Source organism: Lichenostomus cassidix, chromosome 18 (genome assembly GCF_008360975.1).
Source record: "Lichenostomus cassidix isolate B80296 chromosome 18, HeHo_3.0, whole genome shotgun sequence".
NCBI lineage: Eukaryota > Metazoa > Chordata > Aves > Passeriformes > Meliphagidae > Lichenostomus > Lichenostomus cassidix.
Window position 1 is genome coordinate 6,573,893 of NC_139498.1, and position 17,121 is coordinate 6,591,013.

The following is a 17,121-nucleotide window of genomic DNA, read 5'->3' on the forward strand; positions in this document are numbered from 1 at the left end:
AATTGTCTTGTCCCAAGATGCCTACAGTCCTTTCTGTTCCACAGGGAGAGTGAGCTGCGGGGCTGGCTGCTCCTAAACCTTCTCACTGGGTACTTCCTGCCTTCCAAAACCCTGCTGCCCTATGCCACCAAGTTCCTGCAGCTGGCCAGCAGTGATCCATCCAGCACCCACCATGGTACGACTGTTTGTGTCCTGTAAAGCAGATATTCTAGGTCTAATCCCCCCATCCTGTCATTCCTCTGCCCTGGGCACTGTCCCTGCCTGGCTCCTCATGGTTTGGATGTGTCCTGGCAGGTTAGAAGGTGAGGTCAAGTCTCTTTGCTCTCCTAGCAGTGACCAGGGGTTAAATTTGACACAGCCAGGATGCCTCAACACCACAGGACACGATGTTTAGTTCTCTGTTTGGCTCAGCACATGGAATTGTTCGCTTTCCCTGCAGATATAGCCAAGATCTGCCAGAGCAACCTGCGGAAAAATTTCCTGTATGGAGGCCGTCGGCACCTCCCTTTCCCTGTGGAGATGGAGGCACTGCTGGTATGGAGGGGCAGGGAGGTGGGGTGGATGGTGGGAAGAGGGAGAGGGCAGAGGGTTGCTTGGAGGTGCCACATGCAGTGTGACAGGGGCAGGTGGCGTTCCAGGAGAGCAAATGGAGTGTGTGGATGGAAGGAGCTTGGGAAAGGCAATGCCATGGAGGGGGCAGGGAGGTGCTCTGGACAAGCAGGGGAAGGCAGGGATGAGGAAGAAGGGGAGAAACCAATGTGGGGCTGTGGGGCTGCTGGGACCCTGCTGGGACCCTGCATGCCTTGCTGCCTGATCACTGTCCTTGCAGAAGGGACACGGCGCCCGCCGGCTGGTGGTGCTGATGCCTGGAGGCATGGAATACCTCACCAGGATCAGGACATTCACTGTGAGTTTCCAGCTGGGAATTCCTTCCCTGGTCTGTACTCTGAGCCACACCAGGGAAATCCCTTATTGGACAAGGAATAATGTGTTTACCTACTCCTGGGCTTGCTTTGTGGTATTCATTTCCTTCTTTCCCTGCTTCAGGTGACCAAGGAGCTTTTGCAGGAGATCTGTGAGCAGATGGGAATAGGTGAACAGCAAGAGATCCAGGACTTTGTTCTCTTTGCTATCAGGAGTGACAACAAAAATCTCGGCAAGTAGAGACCAGCATGGAGCTTCTCTCTTCCAGCAGCCTCTGCAACAGGGAGCACCACAGCTCCTGCTTGGAATAGTTCCTCCACCCTTGCTGGCTAATAGGAGGTTCTCCTAAGCAGTTTCCCTCTGTCTCAGGGTTAAGGATTGATCCCTCTCGGGGGCTGTGTTGCCTGCTCCTGAAAGAGGCTCTGTGTCCCTTTGGAAAGGCTGACAGTGGGAGTCTGAGGGCAGGAAGTGCTCCTGGCCCAGCCTCTGCACCAGGAGGGCTGGATGACCCTGTCTCTGTCACACAGATAAAATGGTGAGGCCAATGAAGCTGGAGGAGTATCTCCATGATTACCTGCTGGAGGACAGGCTGGTCACTGTGAGCTTACGCAGACTCATCTGGAGGACACCTCTGCACTTTGACAACCAAATCTACACACACATCCATTATGGACAGGTAAGCAAGAGCAGGACCCTCCCCAGCAGGGACAGATGTAGTGTCCAGGCCAACAGGAATGTCCCAAGGGGGCTGAAAAAGCAGGAGAGCTTTGGCTGATAGGCTTTGTGTGCTGCTTCTAGGAGTGCCTAAACACTGAACTACGGATGCCAGGAAGGCTTTGTGCCTGTGGCCTTAGCCTAGAGCTATGCTGTTCCACATGTGGATTGTGCAGCTCTGCGGGCTCTTCCTGAGCCCAGAGAGCCTTTGTTTTGCATTATCAGCAAGGCAGGATGTGGGTCTGTGCAGCCTGGCACTGCCCAGAGCTGCCTGCACCCTCTGACAGGTTTAACAAAGGCCTCTTTGCTGTGCTGCCCCTCAGGTGCTGTGGGATTACCTGAATGGGAGGATCCTGCTGAGCCGCAGTAAAGAAATGGAGATGCAGGTGGGACTTTTGGCAATGCTCCAGCACTGGGCCAAAGTGGAGCAGCAGAACTCTGCTCCCTCCAGGTATGTCTGTGGCACAGGGGGTCAGTATCTGATGGCCATTGGCACCACAGGGGTTAGGAGCAGGTACCTGGAAGTCCTCTCAGGATAATTAAGAAATGTCCAGTTCTGGGGAACAGAGAGGGTCAGGAAGGTGCTGTGGGCATTGCCAGGGGTTTGTAACACCAAGAAGGAAGTGCCTGAGCTCACAGTTTGGGTGAATCCTTCTTTGTTCTTTCTCACAAGAGTCAGAGGTTTCAACCCTGGGCACCTGAAACCTGTAGTGAGATGCCCAAAGGGAATGAAATTGCCCATGGATATTGGAAAGCTTCAATCCTGCAGTTCCAAGCTGTATTTTCCCACTCCCTCCTTTCTGTCTCCTTCTGCACTTTCACTCAGAGTTGAGGTAATGCCTCCATCATATCCCCTGAAAGCAGCAGCAGCAGGGAAATGGCATAACCCTGCTGGGCACTGAAGAGCTCTTGCTGTCTCCAGAAAGGAAGGATTTCTCTCTGTGCACTGGGAATTCTCTGTGCAAAAGGATGGTCTCACTGTCTCTAATGTTTTCTTCCACCCAATGCAGACATGACCTGTTGTGCTCTTCCTCTCTCCCTCCACCCTCATCCCCAGATCTACAATGGAAAATTGTTGCCCTATCCCCTCCTTCCTCTTAATCCCCTGGCTGTATTTGATTTTAGCTGGGCAGGGGGTGAATTAAAATTTGGGTTTTGGCACAGGGAGGAGCTGAAGGAATACACCCCAAAGACCCTGCAGCCCTCCATCAACTCCAGGGCTCTGCAGGACCACGTGGCCACACTGCTGAGAACAAGGCAGCCCCTCCAGCCCCTGGATGCAAAAATCCAGTTCATAGGTGAGGAGACATCCAGATCTGCTGCAGTTTCTATCCTGAGCATGGTGGAAGCTGCTCTGAATGCACTTTTGGGACAATTCATGAGGTGGTTAAAGATTCTTGGAGCCTGGAATGGGCCAGGACAATAGAATCCCCTGACAGCCCCTCACTGTGGATTAGAACTTTGTTACCAAGCATGGTGAGCATGGTAGAAGTTCCATCTCTTGTAGGAATCTGCAGTGGATGTTCAGAGCTCTGTACAAGCTGTGTTTTAATTGATATTCTGGCTGCACATCTGTTTTCTGGTCAGAAAAGGACAGGGCATCCACTCAGGCTGCTGAGAATTGAATCAGCAGCCAGGGAGGGAGGGAGGGATTGAGAAGTTGTCCATCTTACTTTTCAATGTAGAAAAGCTTGGGAACACTGGCAGCTTTGACCACCTCAGTGCAGTAAATAGCTGGCTGGAAGCTGCTGCCCTTAGGCCACTTTTTGCTTTCTAGAGCATGTGATGAAATTGCCTTTCTTTGGCTACACCACCTTCGTCGTGGAGAGAATCAGTGATGAGACAGTCTCTGTGCCCTGTTTCTTTGGGGTGAACAAGGAGGAGATCATTGTGGTGGATGCCACCACCCAGGTATGCCAGACCATCACCCCTCATGTCTGTCAGATATTAAGTCTGAATTTTAGAAGGGTTTGTGCAGGAAGAGGCTGGATTTCCCTGCATCACAGCCAGGCTGACAACAGCACTGGCCCAAAGCAAGAGAGAGGTAGAACAGTCAATACTGTCATGGGCTCTTTTGTAAATGCAGTGTTCATGCTAACAAGCATGATCCACAGTAAAACAGAGTGTAGATCACATTCCTGTGTGTCCCAGTCCTGTGGGCGTTCCAGGGTTGTGCTGGCAGCCAGAGCCTGTCCTGTATCCTACACACACCACCCTGTGCCCCAGAGCTTCCATCAGCTTCCAGCAGGCTCTGAGGTGGCTCATGGGGAGGATCAGATGGTTTCCCTGGCAGTAGCTGCTCCTGAGAGTGGCTGGTGGCTGTTCCCTCCCGCAGGTGGTGTCCCAGGTGATTCCCCTGAAGGAGCTGCAGAAGATGCGCACCCTGAGGCCCATCTCTGACCAGGGCCTTCCTGGCCTGGAGCTCAACTATGGCTCTCCTGCCAGCCCCAGGACCATGTGGGTGGAACTGTCACAGGTGAGATCAGCCTGGACCTGCAGCTTGCTCCTGGCACCTCACAAATCACCCTGCCCTGCCCAGCTGAGCCTCTGCTAAGTGACAGTGCTGCTGCTCTCTCCTGTCCCAAAGGAGGAGGGAGACACTGCATTTCCCAGGCTCCAAAGTGCAGCTTGCTCCCAGTACATGGCTGATATTTCATTATGGGAAGTGACTGATGGGAACATTTAATCAGGGGAAGCAGCAAAGAATGACTGATGCTGGTTTGTGTTTTGACAGGCCAAAGAACTGTACCACACGATTGTTGTCATCCTGGATAAAACAGAGCTGCACTCCTAGAGCCTAAAAGGAGGAGAGTGACCCAGGAAAACAGCACTGTTTGCCTTTCTCTGAACTTGATCAGTGCTCCCTGACCTGTCTTTGGGAGAGAACTGTTCCAGAAGACACCCTGACCTCAGCCAGCTGCTTTCTAAGAATGCCACCACAGTGTTTGTTGATGGAGTGACCATAACCCTCATGACCTGCCATTCACTCCCCAAGTACTTCCTTGAAGCAATCCATGCTGTGGCTAAACAAACCCCAAGGGCCTCTCCACACCACAGCCCATTCCAACAAAGAGCAGCTGACCCAATGCAAGCACTTGCCTTCAAGCTTTGCACTGAGCAACTCTTCCTTTCTGTTTTGAATTAATTATCACAGGCAAAGCCTGGTGCTTGCTGGAGATTTGTGTATCCCAGTGCCCAGCTGAGGCTGTGCAATGCCTGCAATGGCTGCTGGTGTTTTCCAGGAGCCAAATTTGTCTCTGAATTGAAATGCAGAGGTCCTGTGGCAGGACTTGTGAAGCAGGAGTTTGTAGAAAGCATCTCAATCAAAAAGCAGATCAGTGTTAATAATACAATTAACACAGATTGAGCCTCAATGGTAAGGAAGTTTACTGTTAATGAATTTCTCACTGACATAATTATATGCATATGCTTCCCTCTACTATAAAGAAGTCAGTCATGGCCATGCAGCTGTCAGACTTCAATGATGGCTCCATGCCCATGGAGGAAGCATCTTCAAACAGAACTTGTATTATACTGAAGTGTTTTGGGTTGTACAAAAATGTTTAATTTATTTTTATGGCCACAGTTCTCCTTGTGACCTGAGGAGTAACTGCCCTTTAGGAAATTGCAATAAAATAATCAGAGATGTTTTGAAGGTATGATATGATAGATCTTACATCTATCCTGGGAAAACTTAACTGCAGGTACTGGGCAAAACTTGAAAATGTTGTCCCTGTTGGCAGGGAAGGGGGAATATGCAAGCCCTGATGCACAGAGAGACTTCATGGTGAGCTGATCCCAGCAGGAACTACAGCATCTTCTCTGGCAGGTGCTTCCCTTCCAGTGCTGCTTAAGGTACCTCAGACCAGCCTGTGTGACTGAGGGGTAAGAAAAAGCTTTCAGGAAAAGTCCACAGCAGTTATAACATAGCTTTATTGTCAGTTCTGCATATACCCTTCGGAATATTTAAAAAAATACAGCTGTGGAGTACAGTGATCCAAACCCCTGGAAGGCCTCTAGCAGCACTAAAGCCTGGAGCCACCAGCCTCTGTAGGTATGGAATAGAGGCAAAACCCAGCAAAATTCCAACAGGAAGGACTTGTGCCAGGGAATCAGGTTCAGGTGCCACAGAAACATAGCAGCAGAGGCACCACAGTGTCAATTTGAGGGTCACAGCAGAACCTTACCCAGCTGTAACAGCAGCATTGCCCCTGTACTGCAGACTTTTGGTGAGGCACAGGGAGCAAATATGGCTTTAGGGATTACAAGCAAATGCTGGAAGTGTTGCTGAGGTTAATACTGAGACAGTATCACCACTTAATTAAAGGGCAGACAGAACTAGACAAAATAAAAGAGGTTCACATAAAAAAAACAAAGAATACGAGTTTCTCCTTTAGAAAGCAGGCACTGCCTGCATGGTAAGAGCACAACACTCCCCTCCTGCCCAAAGGAAAATATTCAATCCAGGACCTCAGTCATTGAATTTGTCACTGGCAGCCCTGAGCAAAGCATAACAGCTTATAGCATAAGGCTTCTATTGGTGACACTGAAATAAGAAATAAGAATTAAGGGATGGGGAGCGAGGAGAGGAGCTGTCTAGGAAGCAAGGTGCCATCCCAAAGCAGAGTCCCAGCTGCAAAGTCTAAGCCCTGCCCAGACTGCTGCAGGGAGCAGAGGTTGGAGACAGTGCAGAACATCCAAGGCAGGAGCCCCTAACAAACACAGCAGGTACAACTTCACACCTCTTGGTCCTTGAGGCCTTCAGAACCCCCGTTACTAGGGAAACTCGCCAGGAGTTCACAGAAATTGGTTCTCTGGGAGTGAGTGTCACTAAGGACAGAAGTGAGCAAAAATGCAGTGGGGAAAAGAAAAATAAATCTCATTTCTGCAGTCTCATGAAACTGTCCATGGCTGAGCTCTTCCAGATCCCCTGGTGGTGCTGCTGGAGGAAGGAAGAGCCAGCAAGCAGCAGGGATCAGCTCTCCAAGCTCTGCAGTTCCTCCCAGTCTGCCTCACTCTCACACCTGAGTCTTGTTTGGAAAAACTCCCTGATGAGTCTCTGTGCTTCCTCCTTCACTGCAAGAGAGGAAACACCATCTTTGAGTTGATCCTTAAGACATCTGCCCCCTCTAAAGCCATCAAACCATTTGGCACTGAAACAAGCCCAAACTCACCTGTTTTGCGGGCAGGGCTCTGCTCCTGGGCCAGTAAGTGAGAGAGGTGCCTGGCAAAGCCCTTGAACAGATCCTGCAGAATTGGGGAACACAAAGAGCAGAGAGCAGCCATCACTTACCTCCCCAGACTGTTTCCAAGTTTTTTTCCCTTAGCACAGGCTGGCTGTAGCACAAACCACTCCTAGAGTGAGACTCCAGGGTGTTGCACACCTGCAGACACACCTGGCCCTGCAGTGCTGGAGAATCCCAGGCACACACATCCTGCCCTGCAGGGCATGGCAAGGAAACTACAGCAGCACTGAACCTCAGCTATTGATGATCCACAGGTGGGAGTTAGAAACGTGCCAGGGTTGAATGTGAAAATATGAACAAACACAGATAAGTGTGGAATCAACACACACAAACCCTTTTGTGGGAGAGGGGAGTTGCTGCATCTGCAGCCACTAAAACAGCACATACTGAAACATAACTTGGAAATTAAGTCTCCTTCTGCTGTGGGGGACTTGAGTTGTGTCCTACCTTGGAAGCAAATTTGCCCCCCTTGTAGAATGGGGTCAGATACTTGACAACGATGTCTGCAGTCTCTTTGAGGGACATGCCTTTGGTCACTGGCTGTATGGTCCTGCTGGGTCCTTCTTTCTCACACTGTGTTAAGTTTGAATCAAAAGTCACCTTCTTCTTTGTTGGACCAACACTTTTGCCCTCTGGCTGGGACAGAATTGAAGATTTTGCTGCTGCCCGGAGTCGCTTTTTTGCGGGACTTTCCATATCCTGGAGAGGGGACAGAAGAAAACCAAACCCACCAATTCCTGTGGCAGCACCACACTTCTGAGCAGCCACCATCTTCCAATGACATGAATCTTTGCAGCATCCTGCAGCCTCTCCCTCCAGTGAAGGCCAAGTAGGAATCTCTGTAATCCCTTTTGCTGTGCAGACACTCTTTCCCACATAAAGGGATTTTAAGAAAGACCCTTTCCAGAATACCACATTTAGAATTATCTGGTGCTCCTATTAGGGCAGCTAATTGCTAGACCCTGTCCTACAGAAGAAAAACTGACTGGAAAAGATTTCTCAGGATGTCTGCTGAGAATACACTCCCCAGGATGAATCAGCCACATCAGGAGAGTCACAGTCCTGCTCAGTTTGAAAGAGAAAGGAGACTGCAGTGTTGCAGACACAGCTGCCAGGCTGCCTCAGCTGCCAAATGCAGAAGCAGAGACTGAATGGCAAGGCAGGCTGTGAGCAGGGGTCACTGCCCAATGGTCCTGTGTGTCCTTGGCCTGTGGTTGTTCCCTTGCCTTGAGAAAGCAGCTCCCTAATTACAGTTAGTGACAGATCTCAGGGGGTGGAGACTCATTCCAGGCAAGTCACCAGCAAGGGCACAGTCATGTGAGTTGCAAGGAAGAGGAAACAAAGCAGTGGAGGGGAAACTCTGGACTGCAAGCCCAAGGTGCTGGCACAGCTCAGAGGGCAGCAGGGAAACACCAGGAATGCAACACAACTAGGGCTCTCCTCTCTGCTGCAACTGCAGCTGGGCCCTCCCAGATAAATAACATTCTCAGAGTAGGTGTGACACTCCCAGAGAGAAAGTTGGCACAAGATGGTCAGAAGAAATACAGGAAATCAGCATTCTTTGAAGTCTTACCTCATCTGCTCCTGGTTGCTTCCCACTCTCACCTTCCCCAACAACAGGTAGCTCAGTTTCTGCAATATTTTCAGCAATACTAGTGGGAAGAGTGGAGAAAGGCTAATTATAATCATTCCACAGAGAAAATATTACTGCATTCACTGTCAGTGGCCACGAGACTCTGCATGGTAAAGCAAGAGTCTCTCACCCATGCAGAAAGTAGAGATTTTACCTGGACTTCACATCAGTTTCTTCCTGAAGGAATTCAGATTCAGTAGCCTGCTGGGTCTTAAAATCCTCCCCTCTCTCAGTCAGTGTTAGTTTTGCTTCTCTCAGTTCTTTATTCTCTGCCTGGCACTGTCCAGTCAGATCTCCAAAGCCATCTTTGTTTTCCTGAGGTGTTGGTTTCTCTAGACACACACTTTCAGAAAAACCCTGAGGTAGTGTGCTGGCAGAACAGCCATCTTCCTTTGCTAAGATGCAACTTTGGGTTTTAGGGCCACCTTTGGAGAGGGAGAAGAATTTGGAAATATCCTGTGATTCCTTTCTAGCTGCTTCTGCAAGCATTTGCTGCTTCTTGCTAAGTTTGGATTTCTTAGTAGGGCTCTCCCCAAGGGCAGTTTTTGAGTCTGGACTGGGTTGCTGCCTCTTCTTTTCCAGGGTCAGTTCTACCCCTGCACTCTCACCCACTGCTTTGGTTGCTGTTTCTTTCCGCTGGGGAACAGAGTTTTTGATCTCCAGTTCCAGACTGCAGCTGCTATTGTCTTGCCCATTTGGACAGTCTTCTTTGACAGGCTTTGCATCACTCTCCTCCTGGATCTTCAGCAGTTCTGAAGCTGTCTGGAACAAGCTGGATTTCTTTGGAAATCCTGCTCCCACACGCTTGGGTTTGAACTGGGGAGACAGGAAGAAGAAAAAATTTTGGATGTGAGATCCTTGTGTGCAGAACCTTGAAAGGAGCTGAGTTTCTGCATACAATCCAGCAGTGTGGGCAGCTGTAAGCTGGGGGAGGCTCTGAATCTGACTTATCATCACATCCATCAACTGAGACATGAAGGAAATGGATTAGGTTAAAGTCCTAGGCTAGCAGTAAGAAAACAAGGCAGCATCCTTGGATAGAGCAAGTTGAGAAAAAACTTATTTAAGATGTAGCCTGCACACAGATTGTATTCACTAATAACAACCTGACAGACAGGAAAAAGCAATTACAATAGAAATACGCAGTTATGGCCACAGAAAGGACACAAAATAAATTTATCAAAAAGCAGACAGACAAAGCACACCATTCCCTCCTGTCTATCCCACCAGTACTCACTCACCGAGGGAACCTGGGATGCAAGGACAAAATCCCCTTCTGCTGGAGACACAGATTTTGTTTCCAAACTGCTGTTACCACCAGTTCCAGACCCAAAGACTGAGAACAACTCCCCTTGTTTGGAGGCTTTATTGATTTCTGCTACCTGAAAAGAGAACAGAAATATCCTCTAATGGCCAGAAATCTTTAAGCATTCCTGCCTTTGCACACACTATACACATAGTGGCAAAACAAATGTCTGCCCTGGAGAGGCACCTGCCTCAAGAAAAGAAACATCTTCAGAGAGATTGATGGCAACCAGGTAACCTAAAGCAAGGCTTCTCTAGTGTCTGCAGCAGGAAACCTGAGGAATTCCCAAATCTCTTTATTGCTAGAACATATCTGGATAAGCTTGCACTGCCATGTAGGTTTCCAGAGTCTGTAAAGCCAACAAAGATGTGAACCCAAGATGATTCTGGGCCCTCCTGGAAACAAAATCAAGAAGAAAGGTTTGTAAGGCTCCCAAGGCAATACAGAGCTTGTTCTTCACCTTTCCCACACAAACTCTGCCCTATTAGCCCTGGAGCTGAGGCCACAGCATGCTCCAGGGAGCAGCAGGTGGGATGTTTGTCCCTACCTTCTTTAGCACAGCTGCCTTGTAGGAGTTTGCCATTTTACTGGTCCGGAAAGCTTCATATTCCATTTCCACTGCACAGGCACCAGGGTCTGACCTGAAACACAGGCTGGGGTGATTCCTGGCAAGACACACTTCTGCATCTGCAAAGGGAACACTAATGCTTAAGTATCTCCCAGAAAGTACAGAATTCACCCCCTACGGTGCAAGAATAAGTGATAACTTCCAGTTAAGTCCTAAGGGATGCAGTGGTGAGTTGCTGGAGAATAGAAAGTGTGATGAAAACCGTTTTAAATCAAGATTCTTGCCCACTGAGAAGTACACTATCCCCATCTTGTGGGATAGGGAAGAACTGCCACTCCACGATCAAGCTGATACAGCAATCAGCCATGGGAATCCTCATATCTGATCCCGAATATCACTACCAGGAAGATGCTTGGACATCCTTGAACAAAATAACTTAAAAAAGCATTCCCTGAGAATGGGGATTCTGCTCAGGGCAGAGTAGGCCCTGTGATAAAGGACCAATATCTACCCCTTTTTTCTCATCTCATACCCTTTTCCTTCTGCTGAAGTCTTTTGGTTGTTGCTCAAAGCTTCTTCCAGCATCTTCAAGCAGTGTTCCCGGCCCTAGGAAACATGGGATACTCAGAGATGCTCTGCAGAAACCTCAGTGCCCCCTGGACTTCCATCCCTGAAGGAGTAGGAACAGGGCAGGCAGAAGCTTTGCTGTTCTTTGCAACATCACCTACCTTCACTGTGAGCTTGGAGATCCTCCTGCTGGCAGCATCCTTCAGGGGACAGTCTGCACCTGCCACAGGAGAGCAATTTGGGAAAGGAGCCATGGCAGGGTTGGGCTGATGGAGAACATCTCAGCTGTCACAGAGAGATGTCACTCCAGTACTGCCTGGCTTTCTCCTCCCTGAATTGTCACCCCAAGGACCACTGTGGTCACCCTTATCACCTGGAGAAGCTACACACTCCGAAAGAGCAGGCAGAAACCAAAGTGAGATTGTTCTCTCTGACTGAGAACATCTACTTTGGAGTTTAAGACTAAGAGCTTTCCAAAATCTTCCCACCTCAGAGAACTGTTCTTCAAGGCTCTTAGGAAACTCCTATCTTTTCTGCTCCCCACAATATCAACCAAAAAAACCAGGCTGGATAGAGTAACCTGACCAACCAAGTGTTCTTTTGCAACAGTGCCAGACAGGGCCCCAAGCAACATAGTTACAAACAGCAAAGGTTTTCAGCAATTTCCTTATAGCCCTCCTATTATTATTATTATTATTACTGCTGCTGCTGCATAACCACTGGAGAAAAACCCTGCAAAGTCAGGTTAGACAGAGTTTTCCTTCTCTCTCACTTATTTGGAAATGTTGTTGAGGAAGATGCATTCCAGATCTTCACCCCAACCAAAGCTAAACTCTGATCCATCTCCTCCAGCCAAGTTTTCACAGCCAAAAGCTTGACCTCTGTGCTTAGGGACTGATACCTCCAGTGGTGATGCTGTACAAATTGCATGCAGCTGCAAAATACAAGACTTTCTTCTCCCAAAGAAAACCCATTATAAATCAAAGAAGATATTTACTTGGAGGAACAAAATCTTCCTTTTCTGGTTCTTTGCTCTGGAAGAAAACAAAGATCAGTCAAACATTTCCATTCCTACAACACACATGCAGGTCTAGAAGCACAAAAGACATATTTTATATCCCTGCTCTGGGGAAAATTAGAGCTTAAGTTATAAAGGCACTGAAAAAAATAGGGCCAAGAAGACAAAGAATGAGAATCAAAGCCAAAAGTTCACCTCTGCTATAGGAAATTTAGGACAAGTTGAATGGGGAAATGTGTTTTTACTACTACCAGGGGTATTAAAACCAACAGGCTGCTCTTGCTTAGCACTGCAGAGAGACCAGCACATGAATAAGCTGCATTTCTTCCTACTATGGGACTGGCCCAGAATATGGAGAACACAGCAAAAGCAGAGGTACAAGAAGTAAAAGACAACAAGCAACAGCAAGATGCAATAATTTACTTTCATTAGTGCCAGGAAGCCTTTATGGCTGTCAGACAAGCCCTCAGCAAACCCTCTGTGCATCCCTTACAAAGTGATCTCCACTCACTTTGCGCAGACTCATCTGCTTCTTGTAGAAACTGTCCCACTCCCGCTTCCGGCGCTCCTCGTTTTCTTCCTCCCAGTTCCCACTGCTTTCTTCATCGTACCTGGATAAGGCAGGAAGGCAAGAGGAACAAGCATTTCTGTAGCTGCAGTGCTAACTGGGGGACAGGTTTGGGGAGCCACCCCAGTGATGTATCCCCCAGCCTTTCTGGACAAGTCTTTGAGTTTCTCTGCCATCCCCCAATGTCTATAGCAGTGAGTGTTCTCCAAAAACTCACAGCATTTGTTAATCCCATGAACTAGTAAGCAGTGGCATGAACTAAGAGCACATAACTAGTGCCCTGAGAATGGAGGGCTCCATTTCAGAAGCTTTGCTAGATCCTCCCAGGGGGTTCAGGAATGACTGCCTCATGCCATGTACCCCATCTGTCACTCCCTCCTGCCCCAGGAGCAGAGATGGCAGAGAGAGCACAGCATTCATTCCTCACTCAGCCTCACTTGTTCACAGGCTGCTGTAATGAAATCCCCACCTCTAATACACTGAAATGCAGCAGCTGATCCTCACCAGACATAGCCCAGGAGTTCACTGCCTCCCACAGCTGCCACAGCCAAAACTTACAGGTATGAAAAATCTGAGCTTTAGAGCTGCTGACTATTGTAACTTCCAAGGCCATGCTACAATCAGATCATGGAAAGGTTCAGTGAAGTGGCAAACACTTCTGTACAACAGCATTGGCTGCGGCTTCTCACGTTCTCAGGCCAAACACAGGCTTAGATCACAAGCCCCAGTTTCCTCTGACTCAGCTGGACTTGGCCAAAGAACAAAGGTACCAATCCCAAGCTTTTTAAGGTAAAGCAGAGGGCCAGGCCAGCCTACAGCACTGTGTATCCTGGCACAGCTTCATGGGCAATGCCAGCAGAGAAACTGCATCCTGACACAGCTGCACAGTCACTGTAACTCTGCCAGGGAATGAGGGGAAAGAGAAGCTGTCACCTCCATGCTGCCAAGCATTTTACAGAATTAATCATGTTTCCCACAGCACATCCTCCTTGTGCTGTCAGCCTGATAGGAAAATGCAGCAATCTGCAGAAGAATTTGACACTGGCACTTCATTACATCCTCCGTGGTGACTAAGTCCTGTCAGTGGCTCCTGGCCTGCTGGCCCACAGACAGCTGTGCTAAATCAGGAACGAACTCTGGACCATGTCATCTTGGTCTCAATTTAAACATTCTTGATCCTTGTGACTATGAGCAGCCTGAGCCCACTTGCTGCTTTCAAAAATTTCAGGTTGGTTTCTTGAGCCAATTACACTGTGCAGAGCAATTCTTAGGTCTGTCAAAACAGCTTTTGGCTCTCTGGGACACGAATGTGAACGAGGCTGCCAAAGTGTGTGGAAAATGAAATTCCAGCTGCTGCTGCCAGAAAGTTACAGGAAAATACCATCCACACAGAAACATGTGCTGAAAATAGGAGTGGCTGGGCCTGCAGCTGGGAGATGCTCTTTTCTCTGGTGGCTCCTATGAGCTGAATGTTACCTCTCTGGTACAAACCTGCTGAAGCCTCTGCAGCCTCTCCTCCCGCCCTCGTACAGCTCTGGGTCATAGCTATCCCAGGAGGATCCCTTGGGCCCAATGCAGGTTTTGCTCCAGCTGTTGCTGCAGCGTTCCAGAGCCTCCAGTTGTCTTTTCACTGCCCCTGGGTTCTTGCAGAAGTCACAGCACTTGTTACAAGCTGGGGTGGCATCGCCGAAGTACCTCGCTATGGCAGCGTGGCGACAGCTTGGAAACACAAAGGAAAATCATCTGGTCATCATTTCTGTTCACAAAAACTCCACCCTCCAAAGCAGGGTGTCTTTACATAAAGATTTGAGTCTTGTTTTTTCACAGAGAATGTCTATTCCAGCAGGAATCATAGGGTTTAATCCCTGGAGCAGAAGTGAGGCTCTGTTCCTGGCACCTTGTTTAAAGTCTCTCTGCCTCCACTTCCCCACATGTAAAAAAAACCCATCAATGTTAATCTCTTCTGCTAAACCCTTTCAGATCTTTGATATCTGCAAAAGGAACAGTTGGTGAAATATGCAGTTAATAATTCTGTACTGTTGGCTAAATATATTCCATGTCCAGGGTAAAGAGGCCCTGTTGATCACTACACCTCAGAGTATATCTATATATCTCACACTGAAGAGCTTCTATGTTTATTATTTGTAATTTGAAGGTGAAGAAATATATATTTGAAGACACAGGAATATAAATGAAGTGCCAGAAGTAGAGCCCAGACTGAGGTCACAAGGGAGCACCATTCAGATAACACAGCCTGGATCTTGAGAGGCTCACACATGCTCCAGATCAGCAGCCAAAGTCTGGGTAGAGTCCTACATGCATGAAAACCAGTCCATTTGCTCACACAGGATTGCACAACCAGTTTACCAGGCTTAGCAAACCAGCCATGTGAAGATGATTAGATTCTTGCAGAAATTTTCAAACTATTTTTGGCAGACATCAGTGGTTTTGGGTACAGAAAAGAGTTTGGTGACAATATGCTCGCTAGCAATGCAGGCAGGAAGTAATTTCTCTTCTAGAACACTCCCTAACTTAAACCAGTGAATACACTGATTTTGCCAAAGAAGAACCAGGCAGTTACTTTCCTCCCTTTCTTTAAGAAAGCAGAATTTAGAGTTTTTTAAAATTTGTGTTTCACAGTTAAGGCGGCTGGTTGTGTGTTAGCCAAAATGCTGATAATAAATACACAGAAACATTTACTTCACTGGGCATTTAGGGATCAAATCCTGCAGCCAAGTGGAGACAAGAGTTATTTTAGAAAGTAATTGTTTTACTACAAGAAAGAGCAAAGTACAGATTTTTCTTCTCTACCAAGGTGTGCCCTAGCGCGCTTACCAACTCCATCTGCAAAAAGTGGGTCACGGAGGGGAAAGTAAGAGAGTGAGCACTTCATTTACTCTTATTCTAAACCTTTCAAGGCATGTCAGAACTTGCCAGAGATCCAACAAACACAGTTTTCTTCTTCACTTGTGTCTGTGTGTGGCTGGGGGAACACAACTGCGTGTTACCAAAGCATCACAAACAAACCCTGCAAGGGGCTGCAGTGGCTGCTGGCTCACTCCTTCCCACGGCCTGGGAGGCTGACCTGGAAGGCAGCACAGCAGCAGGACTCAGGTTCCTGTCCCCCAGCAGTGACCTGAGTGTGCTGAAGTGCCAGGGAGCTGGCAGTGCTCAGGTAAGGGGCTGCAGCAGGGTGACAGCACCGTGCAGAGCACCAAAGCCTGGAGAGGGTGCTGACAAAGCTGCCTTTATATCCCCCTGCAGAGCCACACTGGCTCACTCTCCTCCTGCACTCAAAGAGCTCCTTTCACATGCAGGGGAAGGGTGGGGGGACTGGGATGGGGGCAACACATTCGATCCCCTTGTCCTGCCTTTCCAAAAGAACTGCTGGTGCTGCCTGGCCTGCCACTGCAACGTGACTATAGAAATGTCAGCGAGCTGCAAGTCAGCTTTTTGTTTCCCCAAAAGAAAACAGGCAGGCATTCTCATTAGCCCATGTCTCTTCCCCTCGCACGCACTCATCTGTAGTAGAGTTAACTGAGGCATTCAGGAAGGGACAAGCCCTCTCCTCACTCCCACAGCTCACCAGGCTTATGCTGGGGAGGGACATTCACACACACCTCTGTCCTTTAGATGTCCCAGGGGAGGGCTTTGGTGGAAGCAGAGATCAGCTGTGAGCTCACTGGAATTTAGAGTTCTAGTTTCTAACCCATCAGGCTTGTAAAGCCAAGCCCTTTCCACCCATCCTCCTGTAACTGCCTTTTTCTTCCTGAAGAATTACCCAGACTGGGGCCACAGCCCCACTTTAGTCAACGGTGCTCAGGAGTTGGGCCATAACGGAAATTCAGTTGCAAAACTAAAACTGCAATCCTATAATTAAGGTCAAAAGACAAAAAACAGTTACCAACAGGGATGCTTGGGTTAATCAGTGGATGAATGCTTAACACAAGAGGTCCTGAAACATAGTTGGTTATGCATTACCATGTGAGGGGAAAGCTTCCCCAGTCACACCAACACCTGACTAATGTCCACGAGATGGAGATGATTTACATAAACTAATGGTAGTTTGTATTATTTTACATGTCCTAAAATCATTCCATCATTTACATATGCAACTGTATCATTTGTCTACCCCCACCCTTCAAAAAGAGTATGTATGACACGACCATTGGTCTTTAAAATGTCTAAACAAAATCATTATGTCATTTCAGACATCCTCCCCTGATGTGATATTATGGAATGGGATGAAGAGCAAACAATCAGGTTTATTAACACATTTTTTGTCTGTGGCAATACATTCCAGGAAGTGCTAAATTGACCACACAGATGCCTGCACCTGTATTGCTCTGGTAGTTCTTGTTTTTGTGCACCATGTAAAACAGGAGTCGTATTCCTGCAATTAGGAGAAGCAGCTGGACAGTCAGAGAAGAAGCAAAGTCACACATCCCAAAAGAAGCTCTGCCTCTCCCAAAAAAACAGAAGAAAAAAGCATTCCTTTGTATGACCCAAAGGGTACATAGTCTCATCAGAAATGCTCCCTGAAATAAACAACTCATTAAGTCTTGGAATAATGTGAA

At 48.1% G+C, this 17,121-nt stretch overlaps 2 protein-coding genes across 4 annotated transcripts in view; one reads left to right on the top strand and one right to left on the bottom strand.

Moving 5' to 3' along the window:
* The window catches only part of MYO15B (myosin XVB), a 44,104-nt gene extending 38,807 nt beyond the window's left edge, over positions 1-5,297 (top strand). Inside the window, exons 56-65 of the mRNA XM_085077762.1 lie at positions 45-175; positions 440-534; positions 830-907; positions 1,048-1,156; positions 1,452-1,600; positions 1,962-2,089; positions 2,803-2,936; positions 3,416-3,549; positions 3,974-4,114; positions 4,373-5,297. Of these exons, the coding sequence (XP_084933888.1) occupies positions 45-175; positions 440-534; positions 830-907; positions 1,048-1,156; positions 1,452-1,600; positions 1,962-2,089; positions 2,803-2,936; positions 3,416-3,549; positions 3,974-4,114; positions 4,373-4,432 (1,159 nt within the window). The 3' untranslated portion in view covers positions 4,433-5,297. The remainder of the gene's footprint in view (positions 1-44; positions 176-439; positions 535-829; positions 908-1,047; positions 1,157-1,451; positions 1,601-1,961; positions 2,090-2,802; positions 2,937-3,415; positions 3,550-3,973; positions 4,115-4,372) is intronic.
* Positions 5,298-5,553: 256 nt separating this feature from the next.
* Positions 5,554-17,121, bottom strand: part of RECQL5 (RecQ like helicase 5) — a 37,510-nt gene continuing 25,942 nt past the window's right edge. For 2 of the 3 annotated variants that reach the window (XM_085077773.1, XM_085077774.1), the window contains exons 9-20: positions 14,036-14,263; positions 12,488-12,587; positions 11,956-11,992; positions 11,120-11,178; positions 10,924-10,997; positions 10,371-10,464; positions 9,759-9,899; positions 8,672-9,333; positions 8,458-8,536; positions 7,332-7,583; positions 6,813-6,885; positions 5,554-6,735 (exon numbers count right to left, since the gene is read on the bottom strand). In XM_085077773.1, coding sequence (XP_084933899.1) covers positions 6,614-6,735; positions 6,813-6,885; positions 7,332-7,583; positions 8,458-8,536; positions 8,672-9,333; positions 9,759-9,899; positions 10,371-10,464; positions 10,924-10,997; positions 11,120-11,178; positions 11,956-11,992; positions 12,488-12,587; positions 14,036-14,263 — 1,921 coding nt within the window. In that variant the 3' untranslated portion in view covers positions 5,554-6,613. The remainder of the gene's footprint in view (positions 6,736-6,812; positions 6,886-7,331; positions 7,584-8,457; positions 8,537-8,671; positions 9,334-9,758; positions 9,900-10,370; positions 10,465-10,923; positions 10,998-11,119; positions 11,179-11,955; positions 11,993-12,487; positions 12,588-14,035; positions 14,264-17,121) is intronic. The other variant, XM_085077775.1, reaches the window with a different exon arrangement.